At 43.9% G+C, this 16378-nt stretch overlaps 1 protein-coding gene across 2 annotated transcripts in view; it reads left to right on the top strand.

The window, feature by feature from the left end:
- Positions 1–179: 179 nt before the first annotated feature.
- LOC121567476 (ankyrin repeat domain-containing protein 13B-like) overlaps positions 180–16378 on the top strand; it is a 38471-nt gene continuing 22272 nt past the window's right edge. The window contains exon 1 of one of the 2 annotated variants that reach the window (XM_041877542.2): positions 180–668. In XM_041877542.2, the coding sequence (XP_041733476.1) occupies positions 561–668 (108 nt within the window). In that variant the 5' untranslated portion in view covers positions 180–560. The remainder of the gene's footprint in view (positions 669–16378) is intronic. The other variant, XM_041877543.2, reaches the window with a different exon arrangement.

Below are 16378 nucleotides of genomic sequence, written 5' to 3'. Positions count from 1 at the left end.
TACTAACTCATTATGACTGGTTGGTGGCGTATGTAGCCACACAAGCCACTCAACACGCGTGCATTTATACATCACTCTCATCAGCATCCCTTCTATTTGATTGGCTGCTTACATTTTATTGCGGGCTGTCATCACTGTCTCGCAACAGTGCAGAGTACATTTCTCAGTCACCATTCGCTGTGATGGGAGGGAACGGAGAATAGATGGGCGTCTGCCTCGCTAGTTTATTCAAGGAGGAAGAGAAAGGTATGAGAGGGGCAGGGCATGGAGAACAGAGGTAGGCTAGATTAAATACAAGTAAGGGGTCTCTTGCAGATTCTTCTTAGATCGAGGGCTGTTTATTGTCTAGTCTTTATCATAACCAACGGACTGCAAGGGAAATCGTTGTAATTTTTTATTCATACTTTCATATTATAATGCGGAAGGCATGTCTTGTAAAGTGACATGTCACGACAGAGCGAGAATATGAGCAAATAGTCAGTCAAAAGCGAAGTATTAAGCGATAGGCTTATACGGAACAAAAAAAAAACAGAGGAGAGAAGGCGAACTATGAACCGAAGATGATTTCTGCTAAGAAAACTCCGGAAAAGAGTCGTTATCCTATTCACTATATGGTGTGGCACAACAAACATCGGCAACTGGAGAAAGCGCTATCCGCGAACGAGCAGGTGAGGAGTCTTCGGAAGACACGTTCTCGTCTATCTGATAAAAAAGCGTGGGCCGTGCCAATACCATTTGAATAGGTTTAGGTTAGGTGTTTCATCTAGTGTGACCACAGTTCACGAACCGTGGGCTCGTTGAATGAATTGAACGGTAGGAGGTGGTGGAAGTTACATGTGTTTCAATAGGTGGCTACCTGCCATGAGTTTACCTCGATATTGCAAATTAGCCCATGCCATGAAATACCGTCACGTTAAACCTCGTTTGAAATGTGTTTCCAACGTTGTCGTTCAGTGGGAATCAGAAAATGTGTCTAGGCTTTGCTACAATTTCATACAATGATGTCATTGCATTTGGCGAGCACATCATGAACTTGCAACATTGTATCATTCTTGAAATCATCTCTAGCCTACTCAATTCCATTACCATTCCTTGCTATTTTTTACTATAGAGCAAGCTGTGGCTGTGCGTGTGTAAAGCTGCTAGTAATACTATTTCGTGTTGTGTCCAATACTGTACCTCCCCACCACCTAAATGAAGAGGAGGAAACCGTGGGAGACAATGCAGATATAATGTGGGCGAATTGATGCACAAGCATAGTGATGGAAATAATACCAGTCTTGCCTCGGCTGTCAGAAGAGGATGTGTGGCTATGCCATGTTTACTATTTCTATGATATGTCCATTCCTACAGAATAAAATTGCATGATGCATGCATACAATGGAAATAGGTACTACAGGACAGACTGATGGACATAAGGCATGACAGACAGACACCTGAAAAATACTGTCTTAAATTAACAGTCAGTGCACCTCTGCAAGAATATGGAATATCTAACACGTTACATAAGAGGTTTCCTGCAGTTTCCCAGCCACACAGACAATTCAGTGGGATGAATAAGACAGAACTAAAAACCTGCACACTATGCACAGATTGAATTCCAATTTCTCATGAGGATCTGCATTATTTCAGTGCCTTATTATTTCCAGCAGGACTAGTCACATGTGTTTATAATACAAAGCATATAATGCTATGAATTTAATATTGACAAGAAATGGTAAGCAATGGTGAGAGTGCAGGTTTTAAATGACAGTAGACTAAAAGGCCAGTTCCCTGTTCTGGTGCGTATAATGCACCAGGTTGATGTGCAGTACAGGCTTCCCTGCTGTAACACTGTCACGTCAACAGAAGGGCTTTGGTTGTTTTTCACTCTGAATGTGAGCTAAATAAACTGTTTAAAGGGGAATATTTGCATGCCCTTCATATGTCCGGTCACTGTGATTGACGCCTTATTTAAATTTAGAAACATTTATAGGACATTTATAAGACTAGTTTACTCTCACACATCTCCGTACCTGACTGCTAAATGACTAAAATGTAAATGTAAATGAATGCCTTACACTCTCAGTCATATTTATATACAAATCCTATTCAATTCCATTCAACTAACTTTATTTGACGGTACACACCGTTAAAACGTATGGTAAACGCTCAGGCCTAGCATCTCTTGGCTCGGATGCAATGCTGTGCAGAGCACTGTGATGCTGGTGATGATTCAAGCCTGAGCCCCATTGATTATGACTATATAACGCACCCCCAGTTTATGTAATTTACAGGGCACTTACAGATAAATCCTGGTCTCTCTTGGCAAAGAATGCAGGCTTATAGAGGTGTGTTTATGGCTCCATCAGGGGAAGAGTTACACTGGCTGGCCAACTGTCTGTCAGGAACTCACTGACTGACTGGCTGGATGTATGGACGGTCAAGTGTGCACATGAGTGGATTGGATATGGCTGACTGTGGTTGCATATACACTACCAGTCCAAAGTTTGGACACACCTACTCATTCAAGGGTTTTTCTTTATTTTTACAATTTTTTACATTGTAGAATAATAGTGAAGACATCAGAACTATGAAATAACACAAAGGGAATCATGTAGTAACCAAAAAAGTGTTAAACAAATCAAAATATATTTTATATTTGAGATTCTTCAAGTAGCCACCCTTTGCCTTGATGACAGCTTTGCACACTCTTGGCATTCTCTCAACCAGATTCATGAGGTAGTCACCTGGAATGCATTTCAATTAACAGGTGTGCCTTGTTAAAAGTTAATTTGTGGAGTTTCTTTCCTTCTTTTAATGCGTTTGAGCCAATCAGTTGTGTTGTGACAAGGTCAGGGGGGTATACAGAAGATAGCCCTATTTGGTAAAAGACCAAGTCCATATTATGGCAAGAACAGCTCAAATAAGCAAAGAGAAACGACAGTCCATCATTACTTTAAGATATGAAGTTCAGTCAATACAGACAATTTCAAGAACTTTGAACGTTTCTTCAAGTGCAGTCGTAAAACCATCAAGCGCTATGATGAAACTGGCTCTCGTGAGGACCCCCACAGGAATGGAAGACCCAGAGTTACCTTTGCTGCAGAGGATAAGTTCATTAGAGTTACCAGCCTCAGAAATTGCAGCCCAAATAAATGCTTCACAGAGTTCAAGTCACAGACACTTCTCAATGTCAACTGTTCAGAGGGGACTGTGTGAATCAGGCCTTCATGGTCAAATTGCTGCAAAGAGAACCACTACTAAAGGACACCAGTAAGAAGAAGATACCTGCTTGGGCCAACAAACACAAGCAATGGACATTAGACCGGTGGAAATTTGTCCTTTGGTCTGGAGTCCAAATTAGAGATTTTTGGTTCCAACCACCGTGTCTTTGTGAGACGCGGTGTGGGTGAACGGATAATCTCTGCATGTGTAGTTCCCACCGTAAAGCATGAAGGAGGACGTGTTATGGTGTGGGGGTGCTTTGCTTGTGACACTGTCTGTGATTTATTTAGAATTCAAGGCACACTTAACCAGCATGAGAATGCCAAGAGTGTGCAAAGCTGTCATCAAGGCAAAGGGTGGCTATTTGAAGAATCTCACATTTAATATATATCTAGATTTGTTTAACACTTTTTTGGTTAATACATGATTCTATTTGTGTTTTTTCATAGTTTTGATGTCTTCACTATTATTCTACAATGTAGAAAATAGTTAAAATAAAGAAAAACCCTTGAATGAGTAGGTGTGTCCAAACTTTTGACTGGTAGTGTATGTCAAGGATCAATGGTCTCTAAAGGAGTGCAGGACACAAAAAGTGCACAGGGTAAGCAAGGCTGGCGCCTCACTGATGAAAGAACAGAGAAGTGCTGCACCAGCAGAGAGAGAAAATGTTATTGGTATTGGGTATCAATGTAACGACAGTGCGGCGACAAAGGAAGCCGGGAAGGAGAAGAAGAAGCACATAAAAGAGCAAAAGTAAAAAAGATACATTGAGAAGGGAGGAGAGGGAAGAGGGGAAGGTCAAATTGCAGCTTCTTTAAGCAGTGTCATAAAACAAAGCAGAGGGAGTCTGTGAATAGAGAGAGAGAGAGAGAGGGAGAGAGAGAGAGAGAGAGCTGTCAACAAGGTAGAGACAAAGAGAGATAGCCAGAGGTTGTAAAGTAACATGAGGATGCAAGTGGGATAGTGAAGAGAAGAAAGGATGGAGGGAGGGATGAATAACAGCAGTGTGCAGCAGCATATCACTATATCCTGATCCATCCACTAAAAATGCATCCCAGATATGATTGAAATGGAACAGGGTCCTTTTCTAAAAATAACTGCCCCATCCTTCCTCCAAAGAGAGGCGAGGAGGAGCCACCCCCACCGCCAGCCGCCCCCCTCCCCTCCCCTCACTCTAATGTGTACGACGCTCACAGGCTCAGCTGGGCGCTCATGTTAACTCAGCAGTCTTAAAGTCTGATGATATCATACTGGGTGGAGACAGGCCTCACAAATTACATTGTCTTCCTTCCTCGTTTGTCTCTGCTATACCATCTGTCTATCCCTGCCTGCAATCTACAGTAAATTCCCCTGACACGGTATACTGCCCATCCATCCTGTCTGTTTCTCACTCCCGCACCCAATGTACCTTAGTTTTCCCCTAACTCCCCTCTATGGTGCTCCATCCCTCCATCTCATCTCCCCTCTTCTTACCTCTACAGTGCAGTGGAACTCTACACTAATTGCAGCAGTGCAGTGTCACTAGGGATAGGGATGTGATTGGTCTAGATTTAGTTAAATTGTGGAAAGCTTTTAACTGAGAGAGAGGACAGAAACAGACAGCAGTACTCCATAAAGATTGAAAAGATGTCCCTGCTAATATTGTGTTGCATTGTGTGCCTGAAATGGAAAGGAGGAAATGAATGATACTTCAAGGATCATATCTGATTTCATTACTGCCATTGCAAACCATAATGTAGGGACACGGTTACTGTATATTTGCATGCGCATGCACACACTACGCATGCACACGCGCACACCTGTTGTAAATAGCCTTGCATAAAACTCTCTGAGGTCAGTACTGAATTCAACCTCCAATTCTCCAATATCCTAATCTATATCAACCATCAGACATGGGAAGAGATGTTCCACAATAGTCATGTTATTATTTCCTGAAACACACCGCCCATAAGCATTTCAAGTTTTCATTCCAACATTATGTATTGATATTTACTTAACCACGTTACCTTGTTGTCATTTGATTATGCAAATCCAAGGTATTTTCATATTCTATTACATGCATGAGAGCAAATGTCAAGTTCCTACCTTAGAGATAGGAGTAGGTTCCTACTCTCTTTGCATTGTGGTGGACTTCCCTCTATCCACTATTTCTCTATTCACAACTTCCTCCTCCCTTCACAAAGAATATAATCTGTTGTCTCCTATCATTGAGCAAAGTAATACATGTTATTACATTCGTCTTATGGTGGTTGACAAGTGACAACAATGGTTACAAGACATGTTGCCAATATAATGCATCTTAAAAGTTTTAGTGATTTAACAGTAAAACTTGTAGCAGAATGAAGGTTTGACATTGGTTTAAAACGCTAACACAAGTGTGAAAACATCTATAGATGATTGTGAGGTTTAATGTGATTCAGGTTAAACACTAAAGGCTGTAGCCTAATGGTTTGCCATTGGTTTGAATGTTATCCCAAGTATAAATGTATAGGTGATCATTTTCACCCCCATCCGTTAGTATGAGAGAGCTTAGCGTCTCTTCAGTTGGACATGTATCAGAGACTAGTGCTGTCACATCTGTTATCGAGGAGGAGGGAGAGACCCACATATCTCTCCCCACCCTGCCTGTGACAGGTTCACAGACCATGGCAGAGTTATTTCACCCAGCTCCATCCTCCTCCATCCTCCTCCAGTCCCTCTGCTGCTCTCACCTTGTCTCCGCCCAGCCGTCCCTCTCGCTCAAATTCACTGGGCTCAGACTCTCAGGCACAAACGACTCACTCCTTCTCTGGCCTCCTTTTCTCTCTCTGCCCTGCATTTGGTGATAGAGGGATGGTAATAATATTAGTTATTTTGAGATTTCTATAGGTCGATCACACACATGCATCTGATGGTGTGGTCTCATTTGTTTACGCCCCACTTGCACCATAGACTCGCATAGAGAATGACTGCATAAAGATACATTATCCCAAGTGCTGTCATGTAGTCATATACAACATTTGGCTATAACTAGGCTATAACTTTCCAACACAAATTGAAAATGGATCAATCACAGTTGTACATAGTAACCTCCGAAATGAAAAAGGGTAACACTGAAAATAAGGGGGAGAAGTTTATTTTCTTACCCCCTCCCAATGTGCACACATATGATTCCCATGCATGCACCCTCCACCCACTACAAACATATTTTGGTCTCGCAATGAAAGATTGATGTTGGTTTAAGTAGCTGCCAGAGAACATTATGGCAAGCAGAGAGAGTGCAGGAGTAGACAGAGATGTCTATCAATTATGCAGTTTCCACTGAGAGGGAGAGAGGGGAGAACCAAGGGAGGGACACAATAATTATGGATGGATGGAGCCAAGGATGGACCCAAGGAGGAAGAGAAAGAGAGAGAGCAGGGACTACGAGGCAGTCAGTGGGTGATGAGGATGAGCAGAGAGAATGGGGAGACCCATTCTGACATAATATCCTTACTGTAACCACCTGAGCCAGTTGATTCTGTAAGTGCCTCAGAGTAGGAGTGCTGATTACATTTACATTTACGTCATTTAGCAGACGCTCTTATCCAGAGCAGCTTACATAATTTTTTATACTGGCCCCCCATGGGAATCGAACCCACAACCCTGGCGTTGCAAACACCATGCTCCACAAACTGAGCTACATCCCTGCCGGCCATTCCCTCCCCTACCCTGGACGACTTGTGCGCCGCCCCATGGGTCTCCCGGTCGCAGCCGGCTACGACAGAGCCTGGATTTGAACCAGGATCTCTAGTGGCACAGCTAGCACTGCGATGCAGTGCCTTAGACCACTGCGCCACTCGGGAGACTGATCTGGGATAAGGTCCCCCTAGGTGTATTTCATCTTATTCATTATGAGCTAAAAGGCAAAACTGATCTTACATTAAATCAGCATCTATACTGACACTGTGAGTGTGGGTATGTGGGTCTGTATGTGTTTGTGTGCTAGATAGTGGGGCTCTATTTGTGAGCTGCTTGTTGGTCAGAAACTCATTGTTCACATGTGGATGAGTAAGGGTGCCACTGTGTTTCAGGGTTAATGTGTGCACTAGTGTAAAGACGTAAGGATGAGGAGGTGTGGACTAGGAGGTGACGTGTGTCTGTGTACCACAGCAGAAAAGTGTTACATTTGAGTGTATCGGTTTAGCGTGTCAGTTCTATACTGTAACTGACCAATAATGTTATAAGAGTGTTATTGTCAAGAGTGGTTTCCTTTTTTAATATATATATATTTTTAATTCTAATTTTACTGAACAGATAGAGAGAGAGGACTTGTGTCTGTGCGTGATTGCATGTTTGTTTGTGTGAGAAAGTGGCTGCTGTCGTGTTTCTATTTGAGTGTCTCAATGGTGTAAAAATAACATCAGACTGGGTCAATGGGGGCCAGTTGTCTTAAACAATATTGACTATGAGGCCTCTCCACCTCAGTCAAGCCTTCTTAGAAGGCTCTATGCTCTCATACTTAATTAGCTTTATACAACAGGTGGGTCTAATCCTGAATGCTGATTGGTTAAAACCGCATTCCAGTCAGTGTCTATTCCACAGGTTACCACCGACTAAATCTATGACAGTATGAAAATGTATGCACTCACTAACTGTAAGTCGCTCTGGATAAGAGCGTCTGCTAAATGACTAAAATGTAAAATGTGACTGCGCAATCCACTGTCTCATCAGCCCAGCCTGGCAATTTATCAACTTGATCTCCACTATAAAAAGCATCTAGACATTATCTCACATTTCTTTTAGACTAACATTTAGTTTTCAACAGCGGAGACTTGTATAAACCTTGCTGTCTGTCTGTCTCAGACATTTAGTCAATACTACAGTAGGAATATATTGTTCATATGTGTAAAGAGAAATAGGCAAAATAAGATTTAGATTCAGAGTAATAAAGAAATTGAATAATTTATCTGAGCAAACCGAAAACCTTTCAGTTTTTTCAGTGCATTCAGACACCTTGACCTTTTCCACATTTTGTTACTTTAGAGCCTTATTCTAAAATGGATTAAATCGTTTTCCCCCTCATCAATCTACACACAACACCCCATAAGGATTCAGACCCTTTACTCAGTACTTTGTTGAAGCACTTTTGGCAGTGATTACAGCCTTGAGTTTTCTTGGGTATGACGCTACAAGCTTGACACACCTGTATTTGGGGAGTTTCTCCCATTCTTCTCTGCAGGTCCTCTCAAGCTCTGTGTTACGGATACAGGTATCCTGTGTTTTTGTGTGTTTCTACTCTTTCTGCCCTAATCACAGGTGTCCTGTATGTTCCTGATTGGTGGTCGTTGAGGTGTCTGCTGATTGGACCAATCAGTGAACATTCCTGTGAATAGCACCACCTGTTACTCGTTTGTTGAATCACACAGCCCATTGTATAAAACCAGACTTGTGTTTGTTGCAAGAGAGAGAGACTTTTTGCCATATGTGAGTATGGACACGGTGGTGTCCTGTGTGTTGTGTACGCACTAAATTGCTGATTACCCTGTTTAGTAGCTTTGTGTGTTTTTGGGAAAAGGGGAGTTTAAGCTAGTTGCCCTTGGGCATACATTACCCGTAGGAAGAAATCTGTCTATAAACACCAGTTAGACCTGAGCGGACCACCCACTGTATTTTTGTATGGTAGCAGTAGCCTAGCGGTTCTTTAGGCAGGCTAGATCAGTTTAGGGGTTTTACACTATTGTTTCATTTCTTGGGTCCTGCTCAGCCCTTTTCCCAAACCTTTACCGTGTGTTTAGTAATAAACACTTTGTGTTTGACGGTAGTTCATGGTAGTTGTGTCTTATTTGTTCTCACTATTCCATGCCACACTTATAATTTACATGAATTTATGTTACGGGTCTCATGTCCATCCACCCTAGATGTTTAGAGCCACGGGGTTCGTAACATAAAGTGGGGGTTCGTCCGGGATATATCCCATGCTACTCGTGCAAATTAGTAAGTGTCTGGTTCAGTGTTGAGCTTAGCAGCTGTAACTACCTGTTTTTTGTGTGTGTTCAGTAGTCGACGGCTCGTGTAGTTAGTAGGATGGCTACTTTTGATTTGGAAGCATTTTTGGAAAACCCTACGTGGGAGATTTTTGAGAATTGTCGTAGAGTGGATCTACAGGCTTTGGCTGACCACTTTTCTGTACCCATACCGAGGGGTATAGTGAAAGCAGAAGTTAGGGAAGTAGTGCTAGCGATATTGTTAAACGAGCGAGTGCTTGAGTTACCGCCGCCTGAGTCTGCTGCTCCTGTAGGGGATGTGGTTGATGTTTCTGTAAGCCCATCAGTGTCTGAGGACGAGGCTAAGGCTCCAGCCACATTGCCCCGTTATGATCCACTCTCCCCACTGACTGACAGTGATGCCAGGATCGATGTCCGCTCGAAGCGGCTCCAAATGGAGGCGGAAGAGCGGGCACAAATCAGGCAAGACAAGCTGGAGATGCGTAAAATGGAGCTAGAGGCAGAACAGGAGACGCGTAAGGCAGAACAGGAGACGCGTAAGATAGAACAGGAGACGCGTAAGATAGAACAGGAGACGCGTAAGATGGAACTGGAGACGCGTAGGCTTGATCAAGAACTGGAGACACGTAGGCTTGATCAAGAACTGGAGACGCGTAGGCTTGATCAAGAACTGGCGATGCGTAAAATGGAACTAGAGGCAGAAACAGCGAGGTTAGTCTCTGCTAATACTATGCCTGCTAGTGAGCCATCCTCACCAGCTGTGTCATCTGCTACGTTTGATATTAGTAGGCAGATCACCTTGGTACCTGTGTTCAGGGAGTCAGAGGTTGATTCCTATTTCAGTGTTTTTGAACGTATAGCGGTAGCATTGAAATGGCCCGACGAGGTATGGTGCCTATTACTTCAGTGTAAGCTAACAGGTAAAGCCCAAGAGGTTCTGGCAGCGCTACCTCTTGAAGACAGTTTGAATTATGAGGTGGTCAAAGCTACTGTTCTTCGTGCCTATGAGCTTGTTCCTGAGGCATATCGACAGAGATTTAGGTCTCATAAAAAGTCTCCTACTCAGACTTATGTGGAGTTTGCTAGAGACAAAGGAAATCTGTTTGACAAATGGCACAGTGCTAGTAAGGTAACTGATTTTAACTCTCTACGGGAGTTAATCTTGTTAGAAGAGTTTAAAAATTGTTTACCGGAACGCATTGTAGTTTATCTGAACGAACAGAAAGTATCCTCACTGTCGGAAGCGTCTGTATTGGCAGACGAGTTTGTGTTGACGCATAAGAGCGTGTTTTTCGGCTCGTACGGAGAGCAGGGCTGCGGAGTTGCTAACTTCTAGTCCTAGTCGACCAGCAGTACATCCAGCACGCCCAAAAGATGTGCGTCACTGTTTCTATTGTCATAAGGTGGGACATATAGTTAATGATTGCTTTCTGCTAAAACGCAAACCGGGGATGCCTCAGCACGCCAGGCCGCCAACGGGTGTTGGGCTGATTAAATCGGTTGTAAGGCCGGAATCAAGACAGAAGCCTCATAGTGAATGTGGTTTGAAAGTCCCTGTCCCAGATCACAGTTATGAACCGTTCATTTTTGAGGGGTTTGTTTCTATATCAGATGATGAAGCGTCTCAGCGTCCAGTTAGAATCCTCAGAGATACTGGTGCGGCGCAGTCGTTCATACTAGCTGATGTGTTACCCTTGTCTAATAATACATATTGTGGTTCCAGTGTGTTAGTACAAGGAATTGAAATGGGTTTCGTCCCAGTGCCATTGCACTTTGTGAACGTACACTCTGAGTTAGTCAGTGGATTGTTCAGAGTTGGCGTACGTCCGATGTTGCCAGTAAAAGGGGTGACCTTTATAATGGGCAACGATATTGCCGGAGGAAAGGTAATACCCATATTGGAGGTATTGGATAAAAGTGACCAGTCTCTCTCCGAGGAGCTGGCACAGGGTTATCCAGATGTGTTCCCCGCTTGTGCTGTCACACGTGCTCAAGCACGACAAGTGGGTGAAGTGGTAGATTTGTCAGACACGATTCTATTCAGAGAGTGTGACCCAGAGGATAGTTCGGGTGCTACCTCTGGTAAGCTGGTGCAGTCTGACCAACAGCCCAGAGAAAGGAAGAAGGATGTGGAACTTGTTGCTGAAGCAATACAGTTACCAGTTACTCGTGAGCAGCTGATCGCTAACCAACAGGTTGACATTAGCCTGGCTAAATGTTTTTCTAGTGTTGTCTCAGAGGAGGAGCTAAAGAAGAAAAACATGGCATACTTCATTGATGGTAATCTCCTCATGCGTAAATGGACATCCCATGTTGACGCTGGCGGAGATTGGAATGCTGTTTACCAAATAGTGATTCCTACAGCCTTTCGACAAAATGTTTTATCCCTCGCTCATGATCACCAGTGGTCCGGACATCTGGGAGTCACCAAGACTTATGATCGAGTTTTGCGACATTTCTTTTGGCCTGGCTTAAAACAAGATGTGGCTCAGTTCTGTCGGACTTGCCACACCTGTCAAGTAGTTGGGAAACCGAACCAGGTTATTTCCCCGCGCCTCTTTGTCCCATACCGGCCATAGGTGAACCATTCGAACATGTGATGGTTGATTGTGTTGGACCATTACCGAAAACAAAATCTGGTAACCAGTTTATGTTGACAATTATGTGTGTGGCCACCAGGTACCCAGAGGCCATTCCTCTGCGAAGGATTACTGCTCCGGTGGTGAGTAAAGCGTTGATCAAATTCTTCTCAACTTTTGGATTACCTAAGGTGATACAAACTGATCAGGTACGAATTTCCTTTCTAAACTTTTCAAACAAGTGTTAAAATCCTTGTCAGTTACACACCGTGTGTCAAGCGCATATCACCCAGAGTCTCAGGGTGCGCTTGAACGTTGGCATCAGACCCTGAAGTCTATGCTCCGTAAATATTGCCTTGGAATCTGAGAAAGATTGGGATGAGGGAGTTCCTCTAGTATTGTTTGCTGTCCGTGAGACAGTACAGGAATCCCTAGGGTTCAGCCCAGCTGAACTGGTGTTTGGACACACCATGAGAGGACCTATGAAAGTCCTTAAGGATCAGTTTTTGTCACAAGAGTTGTGTGTGAAAGAAAATGTGTTGGACTACGTTAGTCGCTTTCGTGAGCGCCTACATGCTGCCTGTGCTCTAGCAAAGGAAGCGCTGTCTTCCTCACAGAAACGGATGAAACGACACTATGACACACAGGCTGTTTCTCGTTCACTGCAGCCAGGTGACCGAGTTCTTGTGTTGTTGCCTGTGCCAGGAGCGTCATTGTCAGCACGTTTCTCTGGGCCTTATGTCATTGAAAAGAAACTAACTGAAACTGACTATGTGATACAGACTCCTGATAGAAAACGCCAATCTCGTGTGTGCCACGTTAACATGTTGAAGACATACCACAACAGACCCATCACTCAGGTAGACAGTCCAGAGAAACTGGCCGAGTCGGCTGTCTCTGTTGCTGCTACGGCTGTAGTGGGAGGTCATGTTAATGATGTGGACGGAGATGGTTTGGAGTTGCGCAATACTCAGCAGCAGTGTGCTAGATTGCCCAATTCAGAGATGCTGCTGTCTCTCCCGTCAAGCCTGATTCATTTAACGGACAGACAGTCAGATGATATTGTGAGACTGTTACACAGCTTTCCATGTCTTTTTAATGATGTTCCTACATGTACAAATGTGTTAGAACATGACATTAATGTTGGAAACGCTGCACCTATCAAGCAACATCCTTATCGTGTCAACGTCGCTAAGAGAAAGATAATGAGGGGGTGAGGTCGGTTATTTGCTGGAGAATAACCTGGCTATGCCAAGTTCAAGTCCTTGGAGTTCTCCGTGCATTCTGGTTCCTAAACCTGATGGGACATCCAGATTATGTACGGACTATCGGAAAGTCAATGCTGTCACAGTGCCCGACTCGTTCCCGTTACCCAGACTGGATGACTGTATTGATACTGTTGGTGCTGCTACTTATGTAACCAAATTAGATCTTCTAAAGGTTACTGGCAGGTGCCGTTAACCCCACGTGCCTCCGACATCTCTGCCTTTGTGACCCCAGATCACTTCCTACAATATGCTGTCATGGCATTTGGGATGCGAACGCACCAGCCACTTTCCAACGCCTGGTTAACACAGTATTGGCTGGAGTTCCTAATTGTAGTGCTTACCTTGATGATCTGGTCATTTATTCAACTGAGTGGTCTGATCATGTTAACACTCTAAGGGTAGTGTGTGAACGTCTAGCAACCGCTTCTCTAACCCTGAACTTAGCAAAGTGCGAGTTTGGGAAGGCCACTGTTACTTATCTGGGTAAACAGGTCGGCCATGGTCAGGTGCGCCCTGTAGATGCCAAGGTCTCAGCTATAAACGTATTTCCCGCACCTACCACCAGAAGAGAGCTACGCCGTTTTTTAGGGATGGTTGGCTACTACCGTAGTTTCTGTAAAAATTTCTCTGCGGTAGTTGCTCCATTAACGGATTTGCTCAGTCCGGCGAGAAAATTTGTATGGTCTGAAGATTGTTGTACTGCTTTCAACACTGCTAAAGCACTCTTGTGTAGTACTCCTGTTCTTGCTGCGCCCAGATTTTGAGCGGCCGTTTAAACTGGAGGTAGATGCAAGTGCCAGAGGTGCTGGTGCTGTTCTACTGCAGCAAGACCAGAGTGGAGTGGACCATCCTGTCTGTTATTTTTCACGGAAATTTAACAAATGTCAGACAAACTATTCCACCATTGAACAAGAAGCTCTAGCTTTGTTGTTAGCTCTGCAGTACTTTGAAGTTTATGTTGGTTCCAGTGCATTACCAGTGGTAGTGTATACTGACCATAACCCCTTAGTTTTTTCTCCACCGGATGTACAACCAGAACCAACGCCTTATGCGTTGGGCACTTGTCGTGCAAAATTATAATTTGGAGATCCGCCACAAAAAGGGGGTTAGATAATGTGTTGGCAGATGCTTTGTCTCGTGTGTAATGATCTAGGTTTTTTTTTTTGTTATCCCGGCAGGATGATTATTGAATTTTGGGTGTTGTGATAGATCAGTGTGTCGCAAACCATTTTGGTTTGCTCTTTTAAGGGTGGGAGTGTTACGGATACAGGTATCCTGTGTTTTTGTGTGTTTCTACTCTTTCTGCCCTAATCACAGGTGTCCTGTATGTTCCTGATTGGTGGTCGTTGAGGTGTCTGCTGATTGGACCAATCAGTGAACATTCCTGTGAATAGCACCACCTGTTACTCGTTTGTTGAATCACACAGCCCATTGTATAAAACCAGACTTGTGTTTGTTGCAAGAGAGAGAGACTTTTTGCCATATGTGAGTATGGACACGGTGGTGTCCTGTGTGTTGTGTACGCACTAAATTGCTGATTACCCTGTTTAGTAGCTTTGTGTGTTTTTGGGAAAAGGGGAGTTTAAGCTAGTTGCCCTTGGGCGTACATTACCCGTAGGAAGAAATCTGTCTATAAACACCAGTTAGACCTGAGCGGACCACCCACTGTATTTTTGTATGGTAGCAGTAGCCTAGCGGTTCTTTAGGCAGGCTAGATCAGTTTAGGGGGGTTTTACACTATTGTTTCATTTCTTGGGTCCTGCTCAGCCCTTTTTCCCAAACCTTTACCGTGTGTTTAGTAATAAACACTTTGTGTTTGACGGTAGTTCATGGTAGTTGTGTCTTATTTGTTCTCACTATTCCATGCCACACTTATAATTTACATGAATTTATGTTACGGGTCTCATGTCCATCCACCCTAGATGTTTAGAGCCACGGGGTTCGTAACACTCTGTCAGGTTGGATGGAGAGTCGCTGCACAGCTATTTTTTAGGTCTCTCCAGAGATGTTCGATCATGTTCAAGTCCGGGCTCTGGCTGGGCCACTCAAGGACATTCGAAGCCACTCCTGCTTTGTCTTGGCTGTGTGCTTAGGGTCGTTGTCCTGTTGGATGTTGAACCTTCGCCCCAGTCTGAGGTCCTGAGCGCTCTGGAGCAGGTTTTCATCAAGGATCTCTCTGTACTTTACTCTGTTCATCTTTCCCTCGATCCTGACTAGTGTCCCAGTCCCTGCCACTGAAAAACATCCCCACAGCATGATGCTGCCACCACCATGCTTCACCGTAGGGATGGTGCCAGGTTTCCTCCAGACGTGACGCTTGGCATTCAGGCCAAATAGTTCAATCTTGGTTTCATCAGACCAGACAATCTTGTTTCTCATGGTCTGAGAGTCCTTTAGGTGCCTTTTGGCAAACTCCAAGCGGGCTGTCATGTGCCTTTTACTGAGGAGTGGCTTCCGTCTGGCCACTCTACCATAAAGGCCTGATTGGTGGAGTGCTGCGGAGATGGTTGTCCTTCTGGAAGGTTCTCCTATCTCCACAGAGGAACTCTGGAGCTCTGTCAGAGTGACCATCGGGTTCTTGGTCACCTCCCTGACCAAGGCCCTTCTCCCCCGATTGCTCAGTTTGGCCGGGCGGCCAGCTCTAGGAAGAGTCTTGGTGGTTCCAAACGTCTTCCATTTAAGAATGATGGAGGCCACTGTGTTCTTGGGGACCTTAAATGCTGCAGGAATGTTTTGGTACCCTTCCCCAGATCTGTCCCTCAACACAATCCTGTCTCGGACCTCTACGGACAATTCCTTCGACCTCATGGCTTGGTTTTTGCTCTGACATGCACTGTCAACTGTGGGACCTTATATAGACAGGTGTGTGCCTTTCCAAATCATGTCCAATCAATTGAATTTACCACAGGTGGACTCCAATCAAGTTGTAGAAACATCTTAAGGATGATCAATGGAAACAGGATGCACCTGAGCTCAATTTCTAGTCTCATAGCAAAGGGTCTGAATACTTATGTAAATAAAGTATTTCCGTTTTTTACATTTCTAAAAACCTGTTTTCGCTTTGTCATTACGGGGTACTGTGTGTAGATTGATGAGGGAAAAAAGTAATTTAATCAATTTTAGAATAAGGCTGTAACGCAACAAAATGTGGAAAAAGGGAAGGGGTCTGAATACTTTCCAAATGCACTGTAAATGCAAACAATACTTTAGAACCATTTAAACATAAAACATTTGAAGGTGATGCAGGACTATGGTAGATGAAGGAATCAATCTATCTTTTCAGACTGTTAGAGTATTTATCTGGTTAATATGTCAGTGTATTATGTCTGTTGTTTCGTAACAGTGTGTTATATGTGAA

This window comes from Coregonus clupeaformis, chromosome 6 (assembly GCF_020615455.1).
Source record: "Coregonus clupeaformis isolate EN_2021a chromosome 6, ASM2061545v1, whole genome shotgun sequence".
NCBI classification, from domain to species: Eukaryota; Metazoa; Chordata; class Actinopteri; order Salmoniformes; family Salmonidae; genus Coregonus; species Coregonus clupeaformis.
The sequence above is the reverse complement of the archived record's forward strand: the minus strand, read 5'-3'. Positions and strand labels throughout refer to the sequence as shown.